The sequence below is a fragment of the Nomascus leucogenys genome, chromosome 1a (assembly GCF_006542625.1).
Source record: "Nomascus leucogenys isolate Asia chromosome 1a, Asia_NLE_v1, whole genome shotgun sequence".
Classification (NCBI taxonomy): domain Eukaryota; kingdom Metazoa; phylum Chordata; class Mammalia; order Primates; family Hylobatidae; genus Nomascus; species Nomascus leucogenys.
This window is the reverse complement of record NC_044381.1, coordinates 40,361,086-40,375,434: the sequence shown is the minus strand read 5'-3', so window position 1 is coordinate 40,375,434 and position 14,349 is coordinate 40,361,086. Positions and strand designations below refer to the sequence as shown.

Genomic DNA, 14,349 nt, shown 5'->3' with positions numbered 1-14,349 from the left:
CATCCCCACCTCTGGTCATCCTCCCCACCCCCAGCTTCAGGAAGCACGAGGACAGGAACCCACAGGCAGCCCTGAGCCCAGCCTGGACTGCGGGAAGGCAACTGAGACCTCCATGAGAAGGGGGCACCTGACAGCACACGCAACCAAGCTGTGTCGCTGCAAGGGAGCACCCTCCCTAGGCCGGTGTCAGCTGAGTCCTCTCTCTCCGTCAGCCAGGTGCTCTCACTGCCCGGAGCTGGAACTCAGCAGCCCAGGCGCCGCCGCCCTGAGTATCCTGAGGAAAAATGTGCGAACTCTGGGGAGCCATTGCTGCTGCAAGGACCCGCGGGCGGGCTACCGCGCTGGTGGGGGGCTCTGTCCAAACCTTGCGTCCTCGACTTCCCATCCGCCTCATAAAGGGTTGGTGAAGACCATCTCAAGGACCGCACAAACTGGTCCTTCAAGTCCCAGGAAACCGAAACAACCGACGCGGCTCTCTGTCCGGGCCACTTCCGGAGCGAGCTCTGCGGCGGACCTCTGGCTCCCGCTCCTTTGGGCACCCGCGGTGCGGCCAGACTGCCCCTGCCAGCGGCTCTCTGGCTGGCAAGGGAGAGGAGGTGGAGTTCAGACTGGCCCCTCACGCCCAGAGTGGAAGCGATTCCTAGGATCCTGCAGCCACCGAGCCGCCCGCCCTGCCTAGCCCGGGCTTGATGGTGAAGAGCACAGCTGCCTTCGACAGAGCCGGAGGAAAGGAAGTTTAAGAAGCAATTGCCGGCGTTCCGCTTATCTTGCCGCGCCCACCCCCACCCTCTGTGGATTCAGAAGCTGCTCCACCGAGCCCGATTGTGTCATAAAATATTTTATTGGAAAAAAAGTCACCGTCTTCGCAAGAGGGGGTAGGGGCCCCAGCGACATCGGAGACCCGGCCTCCAGGCCGAGCCGACGGGTTGCCTCGGGGCAGTCTCAGGCCGTGGTGGCCTGAGCCCAACCGCCAGGTCCCCGACGTCCAGTAGCGGGTGTGTGCCTGGAGGCTCCCCGGCCGGGAGGGCAGGCCCCAGACGGGGTGGGGGTGCAGAAGAGGAGCGGGGCGTGAATGCGCGTGGAGCGCTCTGCGCCACGGAGCTCGGCAGAGACTGTAGCTTCCGCCGCGCTGGACGCGAGTCTCCCAGGTTAGAGCGCAGAAGCGCGCTGGGACCTGGGTCTGGCTTTAGGGTCTGTGTCCTTCCTCGTTTGGCCCCAATTGTCCGCATTCAAGATCATAATAAAAAGGTTTAGGAAGTAAACGTCTTGGACGCGGAAGGGCCGGCTCGCGGGTTTCCGCCGAGTGAGGGGGCTGCCGGTGGCGTGGGCATCCCGGGCCCGGCACCGTATACCGCCCTCAGTCCTCGCGGCTCCTGTCGCTGGGCTCGCCCGGCACCTCCGCCGGTTTCTCTGCATCCTTGGCGCGCTCCTGCTCAGTAAGCTGCTCGCTCGTTGGAATTGAGTTCTTCTTGGGCCGCCCCTTGGGCTTGGTGGGAGACTCCAGGCCGCCGCCCTGCAGCACCTGCACCGGGGACCGCCAGCACCTGGGTGAGCCAGGACGTGGACTGGGGACCCCCGAGGAGACTTGAACCCAGGTGGGACTAAGGAGTGCAGGGTCCATATGAGGAAATGGTGGGGAAATGTCCCGGGAAATGGTGGTTATTTGTCCGAATGCCGCCTGGGAAGCGGCCTGGCCTGGGGAGCATAAGACTGCCAGGAGGCCTGAAGGTGCCGCGGGAAAGGAAGAAATGTTGGCTTACCCAAGGGGCAGAAAGAACTGAGAGGGTTCCGGTGCGTACCAGGCACCGAGGGAATCGGGAGGTTGGGCAGAGTCTCCGCGGGGAGAAGGAGGAGAGCAGCTCTGCATTCACCGGGGCATGGCCCAGGAAGCCGAGGGGCGGGAAGCCACCAGGCACACTCACTATTTTCTTCCACTTCATCCTCCGATTCTGGTACCACGTCTTCACCTGCAACTGGCTCAGGCCCAGGGACTCAGCAAGATCTATTCTGGAAAGAGCAGGGCGCACTCTCAGCAAGGCAAGTGACCACCCTCCCACAGCCCGCTGGCCCCAGCCTTGCCCCGCCCTACCTGTCCGGCGTGGAAAGGTACTTCTGCTTCTCGAAGCGTTTCTCCAGGCCCATCAGCTGCAGCTCGGTAAACACAGTGCGGCTCCGACGCCCCTTCTTGGCCTTGGTGCCTGGCTCCCCAGGGCCTGCCGCCTCCAGCTTCCCGCGGAGCTGCAACTCGAGCGGCAGGTGTGGCGCACCCGCGGCGCCGGGCAGCCCAGGCCCCGCCGCCAGCAGCGCAGAGCTCAGCCCTGAACAGCCCAGCGGCGCCAGTGGGAACTTGAACACCGCTGCCTGCTCGGCCTTCAGCACGGCTGCGAAGAAAGAGAATGAGGAGCCGGGTGAGCTACGGCCGCGCTCCTCTGCCCCAGGGGCTGCCGCACCATGTGCCGCGGGGGTGCTCGCGCTTGGCCAGTGCCACCCAGCGCAAAACCTCCACGCCCTGCCGCTCGGCGCGGGTGGCGCAGATGGAGACCCTCCTCAACGCTGCTGTTCCCCAGATTTGGGAGGGAGTATCTCCTCGACCCTGTCTGTGTTCTGTCCTGGAGTTCTCCAAGCCTCAGCTGCCTCTGAGATCTCGGGGTTCTTGATGAACATGTTTGCAGCTGCGAGAAACTCGGAGTGTGTCTTGTCTTTCGGGGAAAGTAGAAACCAAAACGAAAACGGCAGCCGGTCCTAAGAAGATGGGCGTTTGCTCCAACCAAATCAGCATTGCTGCGTTCGAAAAAGAACATGCATGGAGCGTGCACATTTGCTCTTCCGTGCGTGGCACAACAGCCATGGGTGGCCAGGAGTCATCTGGGCCGGAGTTGGGTGCTTCCCGGAAATTCCAAAGTACCCTGAGAACCTGGAAATTATTGTTCACGTTTTCTATTTTCAGACGCTTCCCCATGAAGATGTTTCCATTTTCTTCAGTCCTAAAATGATTGTTTGCCCGCTTCAAACGAATTAGTAACAACAGAGCAGATGGAGATGAAAGGTGGCCGAATGGCCGAGTCCCAGTTGGACTTAGAAGGAGCGCGCTGGCCCTGCTGTCTCCAGGCTGGGGAGCACCGACTAGGAGGTGGGGGGTGCAGGGAAGGCGACTTGAAAGGCTGGGGTCCCGGCTACAGCGTAGGAGCCTCCCTTCCCCGACAGGCCTGTCACTGAGGTGCGAGTCCTAGCCCGGCTGGAGTCGGAAAGGGCAGGGCAAGGCGCGGGTAAATGTGGGGCAGAGGATCCGTAGGGAAAAGGTGAGAAATGGGAGGCAGACCGACCCCAGTGAGAGAAGCCGAGGGAGGCTGACCGGCAGACGGGTGGAAAGCGAGATAGGGAAAGACAAGACGAGGGTGGAGTGCGATGGAGACAGCACCATCAGGACAGAGCAGGCCCCGCCAAATTAGGAGAAAGGGCAGAAGCTGAAAAGGTCTGCGCAGGCCGTTCAAGCCCTGCAGAGGCCCAGCCGACCTGAAAGCAGAAGGGACAGCCAGCAGCTGCTCACAGTCAGGCCTCTGGCCCCGAGGCAAGGCCCAAGCAGGTCCGCACTGCGGCCAAGGCCGCGTTCCTCGCCCGCTGGAGCTCCCGTGGGCTCCGGGCCGGCTTAGGCCCGCGTCAGCACCAAGCCCTCGGGAGCGCAGGCCTCCTCCCCAGAGGTCCGACTTCCCTGGCTTGGGCAGCCGCGGCCACTCCCGGCCAGCCCTCTGCGGCGAAGCCCAGGCGCCCGTGGCCTGAGGTCGCTTCCACCCACAAGAGTCCGTAACCTGGCCGTGCGCCTGCAATGGGGATGCTCACTCGGGGTCCCCGGGCTGGAGGCCGAAGGGAAGCAGTGAAGGAAACAGCGAACACCCTCCCTGGGCGGCCCGCGGGCACGAGGCCTGGTTTCTGTGAGGCCTGGAGCTTGCACCCTCCGCCTCCCGCCTGGAGGGCTCCGAGAGACGGTCCTAGAATCTGCGCTCCCAGAGCAGCTTCCCGGGGCTGCTTCGAGGCCGGAGAAGGCTCGGGGCGCCCCCGCGGTTCAGCTCGCTGTCTCCCGCCAAGCCCGGCCCGCGACCCCTCGGCCGCCACACGTACCCAGGTGGCTGTGGAAGGGCCGCGCCGCCAGCAGCGCCTGCACGCCGAACTTCAGCAGCTCGCCCGCCGCGGCAGCGGCGGCTGCGGGCGCGGCGCCCTTGGGCCCTGGTGGCTCCGTGAGGATCTCCTCAATCATGAAGCTGCGATAGCGGTGCGGCCGGTGGTCCGCGCAGCCCTCGGGCGGGCCGAAGCGCGCGGCGCCCGGCTCCCCCGGCCGCTGCATCGCGGCGCCCACTGCTGCGCCCGCGGTTTGGCAGCGGCGGCGGCGGCGGCTTGGCTCCGGCGCGGGGCCCGCACGGGTCTCTAGGCCGGCCCGCAGCTCGGGGCGGCGCGCGGGCGCCGGCTCATGCCCCCTCCCCCGCCGGCCGGCCGGGCGGAGGCGCAGGGCGCGGGCGGGGCGCGCGGGGCTCGGCCGGTCGAACCCTGGACTGCGCCCCCGCCCCGCGCCGCCGCGCCTCTTGCCCGGCCAGCCCCGCGTCACCGCCCCGCCCCGCCCCGCCCCGCGCCACCGCCCCCAACCCCTAGGCTGAGCCGGAGGGAGGGACCCAGAAGGGAGGGAGGCGGAAGGGAGGCCAGAAAGGAGGGGGCCGCGTGAAAGAGGCCGGCCGACCGAGACCGAGGGAGACCGAGCGGAGCGCACGCCCTGGAAGGAGAGAGCCGGAGAGTTCGGGAGGCAAGACCCCCAGAGACGAGAGTCGGAGGGATCAAACGACACAGGTGAGAGAGGGGGCAGAGGGAGACGGCGTGGGCCAAACAAGATTCCAGACAGTGATGTGAGGGTACCAGAGACGCCACCGAGATGTGCGCAGAGAGACCAAAAGAGGCGTGAGAGCCAGCGGGCTGTGACGTGACGGAGGGCACAGAGGCAGGCGGGGCAGAGGGAGGGGGCGGTAAAGAAAGGGGACAGCTAGAAAACGGGCGGCTTGATCGGCTTTTAGGTAGCCCCGGAAAGGTCGGGAGGAGGAGGGGCAAAGGCCGCGCTCCTCAGCTGAGAAGGAGGTGGTCTCGAGCAGCCTCCAGTCCCGGGCTCCACACCGCCAACCCGGCAAGGGTGAGACAGCGTTCAGGGATGCAAGGGGCAGAGCGGTAGCAGCACCTGTGCACCCCTCCCACCTCTGCCTCAGTTTACCATGTACGGCCTCATTTCTCTCCCGGCTGCCCTGAGAGAAAAATGTTCTCCAGCCGAGACTTGCTTGAATTGCAAATTCAAGTGATCCATGGACACATCCTCCTTGACAGCCCCCAGGAGGCTGTGGGCTGGTTACATCTCCCTAGTTAGAAAAGGAAAAGGATTCGAGGAGAAGGGAAGGATGCAGCTTTGCCTTTTCCCAGCTTTGGAGCATCAAGAAACTGTTACTGGGCAGAGTTGGGGCCAGGGGGCCACTGGGTGCTCTGAGAGTGTAAAGACCAAACTCTGGTGGGACCTGGCTCCATTGCGGAGCCTCAAAGTCTCCAATATGGTGGAGGAAGTTGGCAGTGCCTTCTCTAGATCTTTCTTTCCATCCTTAGAAGAGTATAAGCCCAGGCCGTGGAGTGAACAACCCCAAAGCTACCCTACGCTGAACTCCTCTCTTTGGTCCTGCCACTACTGGTGAAACCACTGACCCTTTCTGGGCCTGTTTCCTTACCTGTCCTGAGGAGATGCTGACCTTTGGCTCCAGAGAGACTGTGAGAACTCAGTGAGGGGGTCCTGCACTCTGAGGGTCCTGCACCCTGGGAGCCCTTAGGTCTGTTTGGAGAGAAAACAGTTCCTCCAGGCAAGAGGGGAGAAGTGTCCCCAGGAGGTTGGGGGAGGAGCACCTGCCCTCCTCCTCAGGAATCACAGGTCCTACCTCCCAGCCCCATCCATCATTGCCAGTCAGCACCTGACGCACTGGGGGTGTCCTGGGCCACCCCGACTTCCTCTGTGAGCTCCATGTGGGGCCTCAGTCTTTACCTCAAGTAATTAGGGCTTACCACACCTACAGACATGCCACCCCCCACCCAAGTTGAAGTCCTTTCTCCAGCTCCAGCTGCTAGTGGGGAGGCCTTCAGGCTGGCCCTCAGCCCCTGGCACCTGCCCCAGACTCGGGAGTGGGGGTGGGGGGCAGGTGGGTAGGACGAGGAAGTGGCCCAGATCCTTTGTCCGTAGGGCCTGGAGTGAGGACAAGACTACCTTACTCTGGTAAGATCCCAGTCCCAAGAGCCCACTGTCTCTCCTTCCCAGTTGTTGCATGACTTTCTGAACTCGGAGTTACCATTGGGACTGAAAGACGGTGGCCTCAATGGCCGCCAGTTGCTTCAGGCTCCCTTGGAGAGTTGTACTGTGAGCCTACATGGTTCTTTGGAAAGGGTGGAGAGGGGCCCGCTAAGAGCAACAGTATCCCACACTGAGCAGGCCTCCTGGTGAGAAACCAAGAGACCAGGAAGCTGGCCCTGTCGCTGTTGGCCAAGCAGCCACCGACATCCTACCTGGCAAATAGAAACAAGCCAGTGTCTCCTGGGAGGCCAGGGCAGCCCAGTCCGGCTCCCCTATCCGTGGGTAGGCTCAGAGAACCCTCCCTAGATGAGTGCAATGGTATCACTCAATCCAACCATCTCCTTCTTCAGATGGGAAACTGAGGCCCAGCAAGAGGCAGGGCCTGGTGCAGGGACTACAGTGAGTAGGGCTGGTTTACTATTGCTCCTTGTACAGAGCCATATCAAGCCCCTTTTCCCGGCTTCCTCCCTCACCTCCCCCATCTTAGCAGGGCCCCTGCCCCCTCCTCACCCCCTGGCTTCTACATCTCCTTAAGGGCATAGCCTAGTGGTGGTTTCTCCCCTGAGTAGGCCCAGCTAGCCTCTGTCCCATCCCCTGTTATTTGGGCTCTAACAGAAGCCACCCAAATTTGAACCATCTCTGCCCTCAAGACCTGAGGGTCTCACATCCTCAAAATGGATCCCCAGATTCCAGATCCAAGGATTTGGGGATCACACTGTTCGTCAGCTGTCACGAAACTTATTTTACTAAGAGCCATCGCCCTGGGGTAGCTCCCTTGGTCAGCTTGTGGGGGAGGGGGTCATTTTCAGGATGAAGGCCTCATCTCTAGATTGTGGGGAGTCAAAAAACTAGTGCAGCCCAGCCCTCGCCCCATTCCACAGGTGTGCACCCCCAGCTCCTTGGACACTGGCCAGGACCATTTCCTGCAGCCCCAGGCCAGCCCTGCAGCATGAGCAGAGGTAGGCTTTGGGAATGAGGCCCTGAGGGCTGGAAGGAGAATGCCCAGCGCCTAGGGAACTTTGGGAGACCGCAGCTGGCTCCAGGGGCTGAGAGAGCCAGGGTCCTGCCCCTGGTCGCCCAAAACACCTCCCTCATAGGTCTGTCCCTGGTCCCCCGGCTCTTCCTAGACACAGCCTCCCCATCGCCCGACCCCCAGGGCAAACCAGCAGATAAACCCCTTTTAGGCGAAAATTACACAAAAACGGCGGCGGCGGGGCCTCCTCTGCTCAGGCACTGCCGCGTTGGCGGCCGAAAAAAGAGGCTCCCAGAGAACGGGAACCCCCTCCCTGTCGAGGACACCGAGGCCCAGAGAGGGGAAGCCTCCTTCCCAGTGGGGTGCAGTCTGGGATTGCAGTCCCCACCCCAGGGGCGCAGCTGCCAGCCCGACGCCTGGGACATCCCCCCTCCCGAGGCCTCTAGCCGCCGCCGCGAAAATCCCGGAAACCGTCCTGCTCGCGGCGGGCGCAGTGGAAAAGGTGACCTCAGCGCCCCGGGCCAGCCGCCCTCCCTAGCAGCCGGGCGGCAAGGGGCTCCGGGCGGCAGGGGGTCCTCGGCGCCGCCCGGTCGCTGGATGTGGGGCCCTCAGAGCGCAGAACCGGCCCCCTCCCCACCCATGTTCTGCTCCTCAGACCCTACAGCCCCTTTGGAGGCTGCGGGACAGGGAGGGGACCACCTTATTCCCACAACCGAATCCCCTAAGCATTCAGGTGTAGGTTCCAGAACCACCTCCCCTCCACCCACACCCTTCTCCAGCGCCTCCCAGGCCGGGTTGTGAAATGGCTCCGCGTGCGAAGGTGTCCAGGAGCCGTTCGTTGTGCAGAGGGGGAAGCTAAGTCTGGAAGGAGCACTCGGGGCAGGCTCAGCGGCCAGCAGCCAGCGGCAGGGGGATCGTGCATCGTTTGGAGGGCGCTGGGCTCTCCTCCATCCGCCTCGGCCGTGGCCAGTTTGTTTCCGCTCCCACTTGCAGCGGGTCTGCAACTTAATTGGCAAAACGAAGTTGGGGCCGCGGTGGAACGGAGGCTTCTTCCAGAACGGTCAGCTCACCTCCGGATGCGGTCGTCCGAGCAGCCGCCTGCGGGGGGTTCCTCGCCCTCTAACTGGTTGACGTGCAGCCCCTAGGGGCCCAGGCGGCCCCGGGCCGCCCCACCTCGCGGCCTTCTGCTCCCCGCGCAGCCTTGAGCGCCCAGACGCCCAGCACACGGTCCGTCCCTGGGGACGCGTCGCGAGCGCCGGGAATGGAGCTCGTTTCCCTTTTTCTTTTTTCTTTTCTTCTTCTTTTTTTAAACCTTTCGTTCTGATTGTCCTCGGCCCAGCAGGCTGTTGGTGGCGTTGGTGGTGCTGCTGGGACTGGGGCACCGGCCTTGGCCGCAGGTGTGCTGTGCTCGACAGAGGCCGCCTGGACCTCGCCCCGAACGCTCCGTCCGGGTGGGCTGCGGCGTTCGCCCTGCTTTTGCCCCGCGCCGACTGGCAACATCTTTTCTAGCTTCAAAACAGAAAATTTTGGAATTATAAAATTACCCCCTCCCCACGCTTACAGGTCACTATCTCCTGGAGACCACCAACTCGCTTTCTCTTTGGAGAAGCCAGTCTCTGTGACCCTTTCTTTCATGAAAATTTCGAACTCAAATGTGGGCATTCGTTTTGAGTCATTTCAAAGCCCTAGAAGCTCGGGGTCAAATTGTGTTTCGGGTGACAGCGCCTTTAGACACATCCCCCTGTCTTTCCAAGCTCCCCCTCTTGGAGCAATTTACAAATTTGTTGCTTTGGAATTCGCTACTTTATTTTTGTTTTGTAAGTTTTGTTGTTGTTTTTTTTAATGTTTAATTTTCTATGGAAGTGTTAGTTTAAATACATCCAACAGCCCAGCGTGGTGGCAAGCGCCTGTAGTCCCAGCTTCTGGGCAGGTTGAGGTAGGGGGATTCCTTGAGCCCAACAGTTCGAGGCTGCAGTGAACTATGATTGCCCCACTGCACAAGCCTGGGCGACAGATCCAGACCCCGTCTCTTAACAAAAATAATAAATAAAAATAAAAGATAGATCCTTAGATAGGTAATAAATAACTCGCTCCTGTGACCCGGAGATGACCCGGTTCTTAGTAGTCCAGGAACCTGAGGCGATGCTCCTGGACACGCGGAGCCGCCAGCCCGCCGCTTCCAGCCCTCCAGGCCCTGGACGGGTCCCGCCTCCATTTCACACCCACCGCTCGCCAGCCCCGGCGGCTCCCGCAGAGACCTTGCATCCGAGTCCAGTTACGCGAACCAGCGGCGCCTGAGGCCACACCCAGAGCCAGGAAGTAGCCATCTGGGTGCCGGGGCTCGGTGGGGCCCGGCCGCGCCGGCCAGAGCTGCTAGGCGCGGACTGCAAAGCCGGGCGGGGACGGTGTTTGCGACCCGCATGGGCGCTCTCCCGCCGGCGAGTGTGGACCCTTCGAGAATGCTCCCTTGGCCCAGGTCTGATCCCCACGAGCATGCAGCTTCGGCCTTCCGAGGAGAGTCAGGGTCGGTGCGGACCGACGCAGGCCCTCCCTGCCCCATCCGGGCTGGTGGAGCCCATGAAGCGCTGGTCACAGCCCCTGGAAGCTGCAGACCCGGCTCTTCGAGGAGCCTCCCCGACGTGCAGAGCCCGAGACCCCAGAGAGCGTCCGGCTCGCGCAGGCCAGAACGCGGCGAGGCGCCCGCGGAAACGGCTCGGCTTTTCTTTCTTTTTTTTCCCCTTTTCTTTCTTTATTTGCTTTTTTTTCCTCTCTTCCCTTCTTCCACCCATTTCCGCCTCCTCTTTCTTTCTTTTTTTTTAAGTCCTCCCCCCACCCCTCTTCTTTCTTTTATTGCTCTCTCACTCTCGCTCTTGTTGTCTCCTCTTCTGCTCCCGCTCCCCCCCCCTTTCTGTTCCTTTTCATCAGAAGGACGGCCAAGCCACAGTCCCGTCCTCCTAATAGGAGAAGAGGCCTTCATGCTCGCGGTGGGCCCACCAGGTGCCAGACGCTCTGCAGATTTAATACGTTTAATAAGCACAGAGCTCTTGGAGGGTTCTATAGCCTGTGTAGTGGGTGGGGAATTCTTTCCAGCTTGGGCAGCCTGGGGAGCTAGGCCTGGGATTGGGGAAGGGGTCTGGGCCCTGGCCCCTTAGCCAGGTGAGATGGACCACAGCATCTCCTCCAGAATGTCTCCTGTGGCAGGGAGGCCAGACCACATCACATTGCCCACGTTCCAGCAGGGACTCACACTTGCATTTGTCCTTCCTGACGCAGGACTCTACTCTGGCTACCAGTCCTGTCTTCACCTGCCACCTCCCCCCTCCACCACCATGCCAGGACTGGAAGGGAGAGGGGGCTGGGCACTGCCTCCTCCAGCTGCACCTCCCACTGGGTGCTGCTTGGGAGAGGATGGAACAGGGGGCATGGTGCTTCTTTTACAGGCAAGAGTTCTGGGGTCTGGGGGGAAAAAGGAGGCTACAGCCACACCACCCCTCAGATGCCAGGCAGGATCAGCCTCTGGTACCCTCGCTCCAGGCCAGCCCTCCTGCCTCCTGCTGGTTTGAACTGACTGAAGATGACACACGGAGAGGATGGGGACAGGAGCTGGTGCCACCTCCACAGGCACTGGGCTTCCCTGGGCCCCCTGTCCCATGTCACACCTGTACTTTCTGCCTTGTTCCTGCCTCTTGGTGCCAGGAATGGGCTTACAAGCCCAGTTCCCAAATGGCCAAATTCCACACATTTGCAGATAGGCAGAGCACACAGGGGACCTCGAGATGAGCCGGAACCCTGGTTTGCAGACCTCTCCCTGCTACTGCCCTTGAGCAAGCCCATTTCCTGTCCAAGCCTCAGTTTTCCCAAATGAAAAAACAAGAGGGGGTTTTTAGGTGAATCTTTCTCCTTGCCAGTGTTAACAGCTTAGGTCATGGTTTGAAAAACTTGTTCTGTAAAGGGCCACATAAGCAAATATTTTAGACTTTGCAGGCCACATGGCCCTGTTGTGGTGACTCAGCTGTGTTTTTGTAGTGTGAAAGTAGCCCTAGATAATGCATAAATGAGTGGGTATGGCTGTGTTCCAGCCAACTTTATTTATAGATATGAAAACCTGATTTGTATCTAATTTTCACATCCCAAAATATGATTCTTATTTTTTTTTCAACCACTTAAATATGTAAAAACCATTCTCAGTTTGCTGGCCAAACAAAAACAGGCAATGGGCCACAGTTTACCAATTCTTGTGTAGTTTCAATTATTCTGATTGCACAAATATTGCACTTCCATATCAGACATGTTGCCTTATGTTAACATTTTTTTATTTTAATTTCTTTTCTCCAGGAAAGCATCTATTAGTTTAACAGTATTTGGGACTTAGGAACACAGAATCACCTGACTCATTTCCTACTCCCATTTCTGAGTTCTCAATAATTTAAATGTTTCCCTTATTAATACTATACCCAGACACTGGATTGCACAACGTACAATCACCCTCTCACTTAATCCTTGCAACAGCCTTTGGAGTAGAGACAGTTTACCCTGCCTTCCAGCTCCTTGCACACCCCTGGAGACAGGGCGCTCACTCCCTTCAGTGGCTGCCTAACGAACTGCTGAGAGCCCAGTGACGTAGGCTTGCAGCCCCTTAAGGGCGAAGGCCACCCCCGGTGAGAATGCTTCTTCCCAGCCAGCCATTCCCAACCCCTGGCAATTCCATCTAAATCCTCTCCAGCTGCTGAAATGTGGATGGACAGGGGGCGGTGGCTCTGATTTTCTGGGAGTTTCCCAAGCCTTGAGCCTTTGCAGCTGCCACGTAACAAATCTTGCAGGGACTAGGCAAAGGGAAAGAATATGACAGAAAAATAGAGATTATAAATGTGTTGCTTGCTAGAAGTGTTTCCAGGAAATCTTGCTCACAGGGAGGCCTTATCGCCCCGCCCCCGCATCTTCCTTGGTTCTTGCGCCGTCTGCTGGTCATATTGAGTCTTAACCATGCTCACTCGGAACCGTTCCTCTTATAAAGGAAAACAAGACTGCATGATCTCACTTGTATATGGAATCTAAAAAAGTTGACATCATAGAAATAGAGTGAAATGGTGGTTATTAGGGCCGGGATGTGGGGGAGAAATGAGAAGATGTCGGTCAAAGGGTACAAACTTTGAATTATAAGATAAATTCTGGGGATTTACTTACAGCATGGTGACTATAGTTAACAATCACGTATTGTGTGCTTCAAGTGTGCCGAAAGGGTCGGTTTTCAGTGTTCTCACCAAAATGGTAACTATGTAAGGCGATAGATATGTTAATTAGCTTGATTGTGGTGATCATCACAATATATACATATATCAAAACATCACATTGTACACATTGAATACATACCTTTTTTTTTTTTGAGACAGGGTCTGACTCTGTCACCCAGGCTGGAGCCCACTGGTGCCATCTCAGCTCACTGCAACCTCCACCTCCCGGGCTCAAGCAATCCTCCCACCTCCTGGGCTCAAGCAATCTTCCCACCTCAACCTCCCTAGTAGCTGGGACTGCAGGCATACACAACCATGCCCGACTAATTTTTGTATTTTTGGTAGAAACTGAGTTTCACCATGTTGCCCAGGCTGTTCCCCAACTCCTGAGCTCAAGCAATCTACCTGCCTTGGCTTCCCAAAGTGCTGGAATTACAGGTATGAGCCACCATGCCCAGCCATATATACAATTTTTATTTGCCAATTATACCTCAATAAAGCTGAGGGAAATTTTTTTTTAAAAAGGAAAAATTAAAAAAGGAAAAATAATCCAGTACTTACTTTCCCTCTCTATGTATCAAACACCTTGCTGGTTGCTGAAGATACAAAGAAAAAGGCATCTTATCTGCCCATGGGAAGTGCAGTTTAACCATGCAGAGACATACAAATGTGCTCACAGCCAGTGGCAAAGACACAGCAAGCAGAAGGTGGTGGACACAGCGGGAGGGAGCATGCCATGGAGCAGAGGCATGCGGGAGGCCCTGAGCGCTGGGAGTGGGGAGCTTCCAGACATACACAGTGAGCTCATGGCTTCCACTGTGGGGTGTTGGTGTTCCGATCAGCGGGCCAGACAGCACAGGTTGGATTTTAAATGTTTGGATACTTTTAGAGCCAGCTATTTCTGACCTTCAGGGACTTAAGAGGCTGAGCTCTGTGCCTGTAATGAAGCCCATGGGGATGCTCTCTGGGCCAGCTACTGAAAAGGGATGTCTCTCAGTACAGTTGTGGTTTCCACTGTGCACTCCCCAACCTGGAAAAGCCCTAGTCAGTCTTCTAGAGAGCACACCCTCTGTGCAAGGCCTTGTGCCCCCGTTACATGATGTCATTTAAACTTAAGTCTTCCACTCTAGGAGACTGGCAATTTTACCCTTAATTTACTAGTAAGGAAACTGAGGCACAGAGGGGTGACCTCATTTGCCTGAGAGGTGGAGCTGGGATTAGAACCAGTGCTCCCTCCACAGTATCACAGTGACCTTTTTGGGGTCCTTCACCTTCTGACTTAACCCCTACTTTCCCTCACTGATTGCCACTGAGACAGACCTATCGCTCCAGCTGCCCAAAGGTCACCCAAGCTGGGTGACCACGGGCACACCACACTCACTGTGTCCAGATCTGGACTTATTGTTATCCTCCTCACCCTGCTCTGAGTGGAGAAGATGGACTGGAGCAGCCATCCCCTGCAGACACAGCTCACTGACCAGGGAGTGCCCTGGGAGACAGCCCCGTTCCTACCCAAGCATGAGCAGCAGGCAAGGCCTCTCCACTCAAAGGGCAGGGCCCTGTGGACTCAATTCTGGTCAGGACACCCATGGTACTGGGCTCCTTCCATAGGTTGGCCCTGTGCTGGTCCCAACCCCATCCCATTCTAGCTCAGTCTTGGAGAGCAGGACTGCCATTTACAGACTATGTAACTCCCAGGGGTGTCATCGACTGTGCTGAGAATAGCACTTCTTGATTGTGCAGTGTGCAACCCACACAACTGTGCCCAACAGTCCTGCCAATTATTTGTT

The 14,349-nt window shown here is 58.6% G+C and overlaps 1 protein-coding gene and 1 long non-coding RNA gene across 2 annotated transcripts; one reads left to right on the top strand and one right to left on the bottom strand.

Moving 5' to 3' along the window:
- Positions 1–822: 822 nt before the first annotated feature.
- On the bottom strand, positions 823–4,558 carry BARX1 (BARX homeobox 1). The gene is made up of 4 exons (XM_003260508.2): positions 4,117–4,558; positions 2,090–2,381; positions 1,923–2,007; positions 823–1,522 (listed from the first exon to the last, which is right to left on the bottom strand). The coding sequence occupies exons 1-4, from the start codon at positions 4,337–4,339 to the stop codon at positions 1,358–1,360; spliced, it is 765 nt and encodes a 254-aa protein (XP_003260556.2). The 5' UTR covers positions 4,340–4,558; the 3' UTR covers positions 823–1,357.
- A 467-nt stretch (positions 4,559–5,025) lies between these two features.
- Positions 5,026–7,111, top strand: LOC105738477. The gene is made up of 2 exons (XR_001114283.2): positions 5,026–6,057; positions 6,706–7,111. It is a non-coding gene; the product is annotated as an uncharacterized LOC105738477 (long non-coding RNA).
- The last annotated feature ends 7,238 nt before the right edge of the window (positions 7,112–14,349 follow it).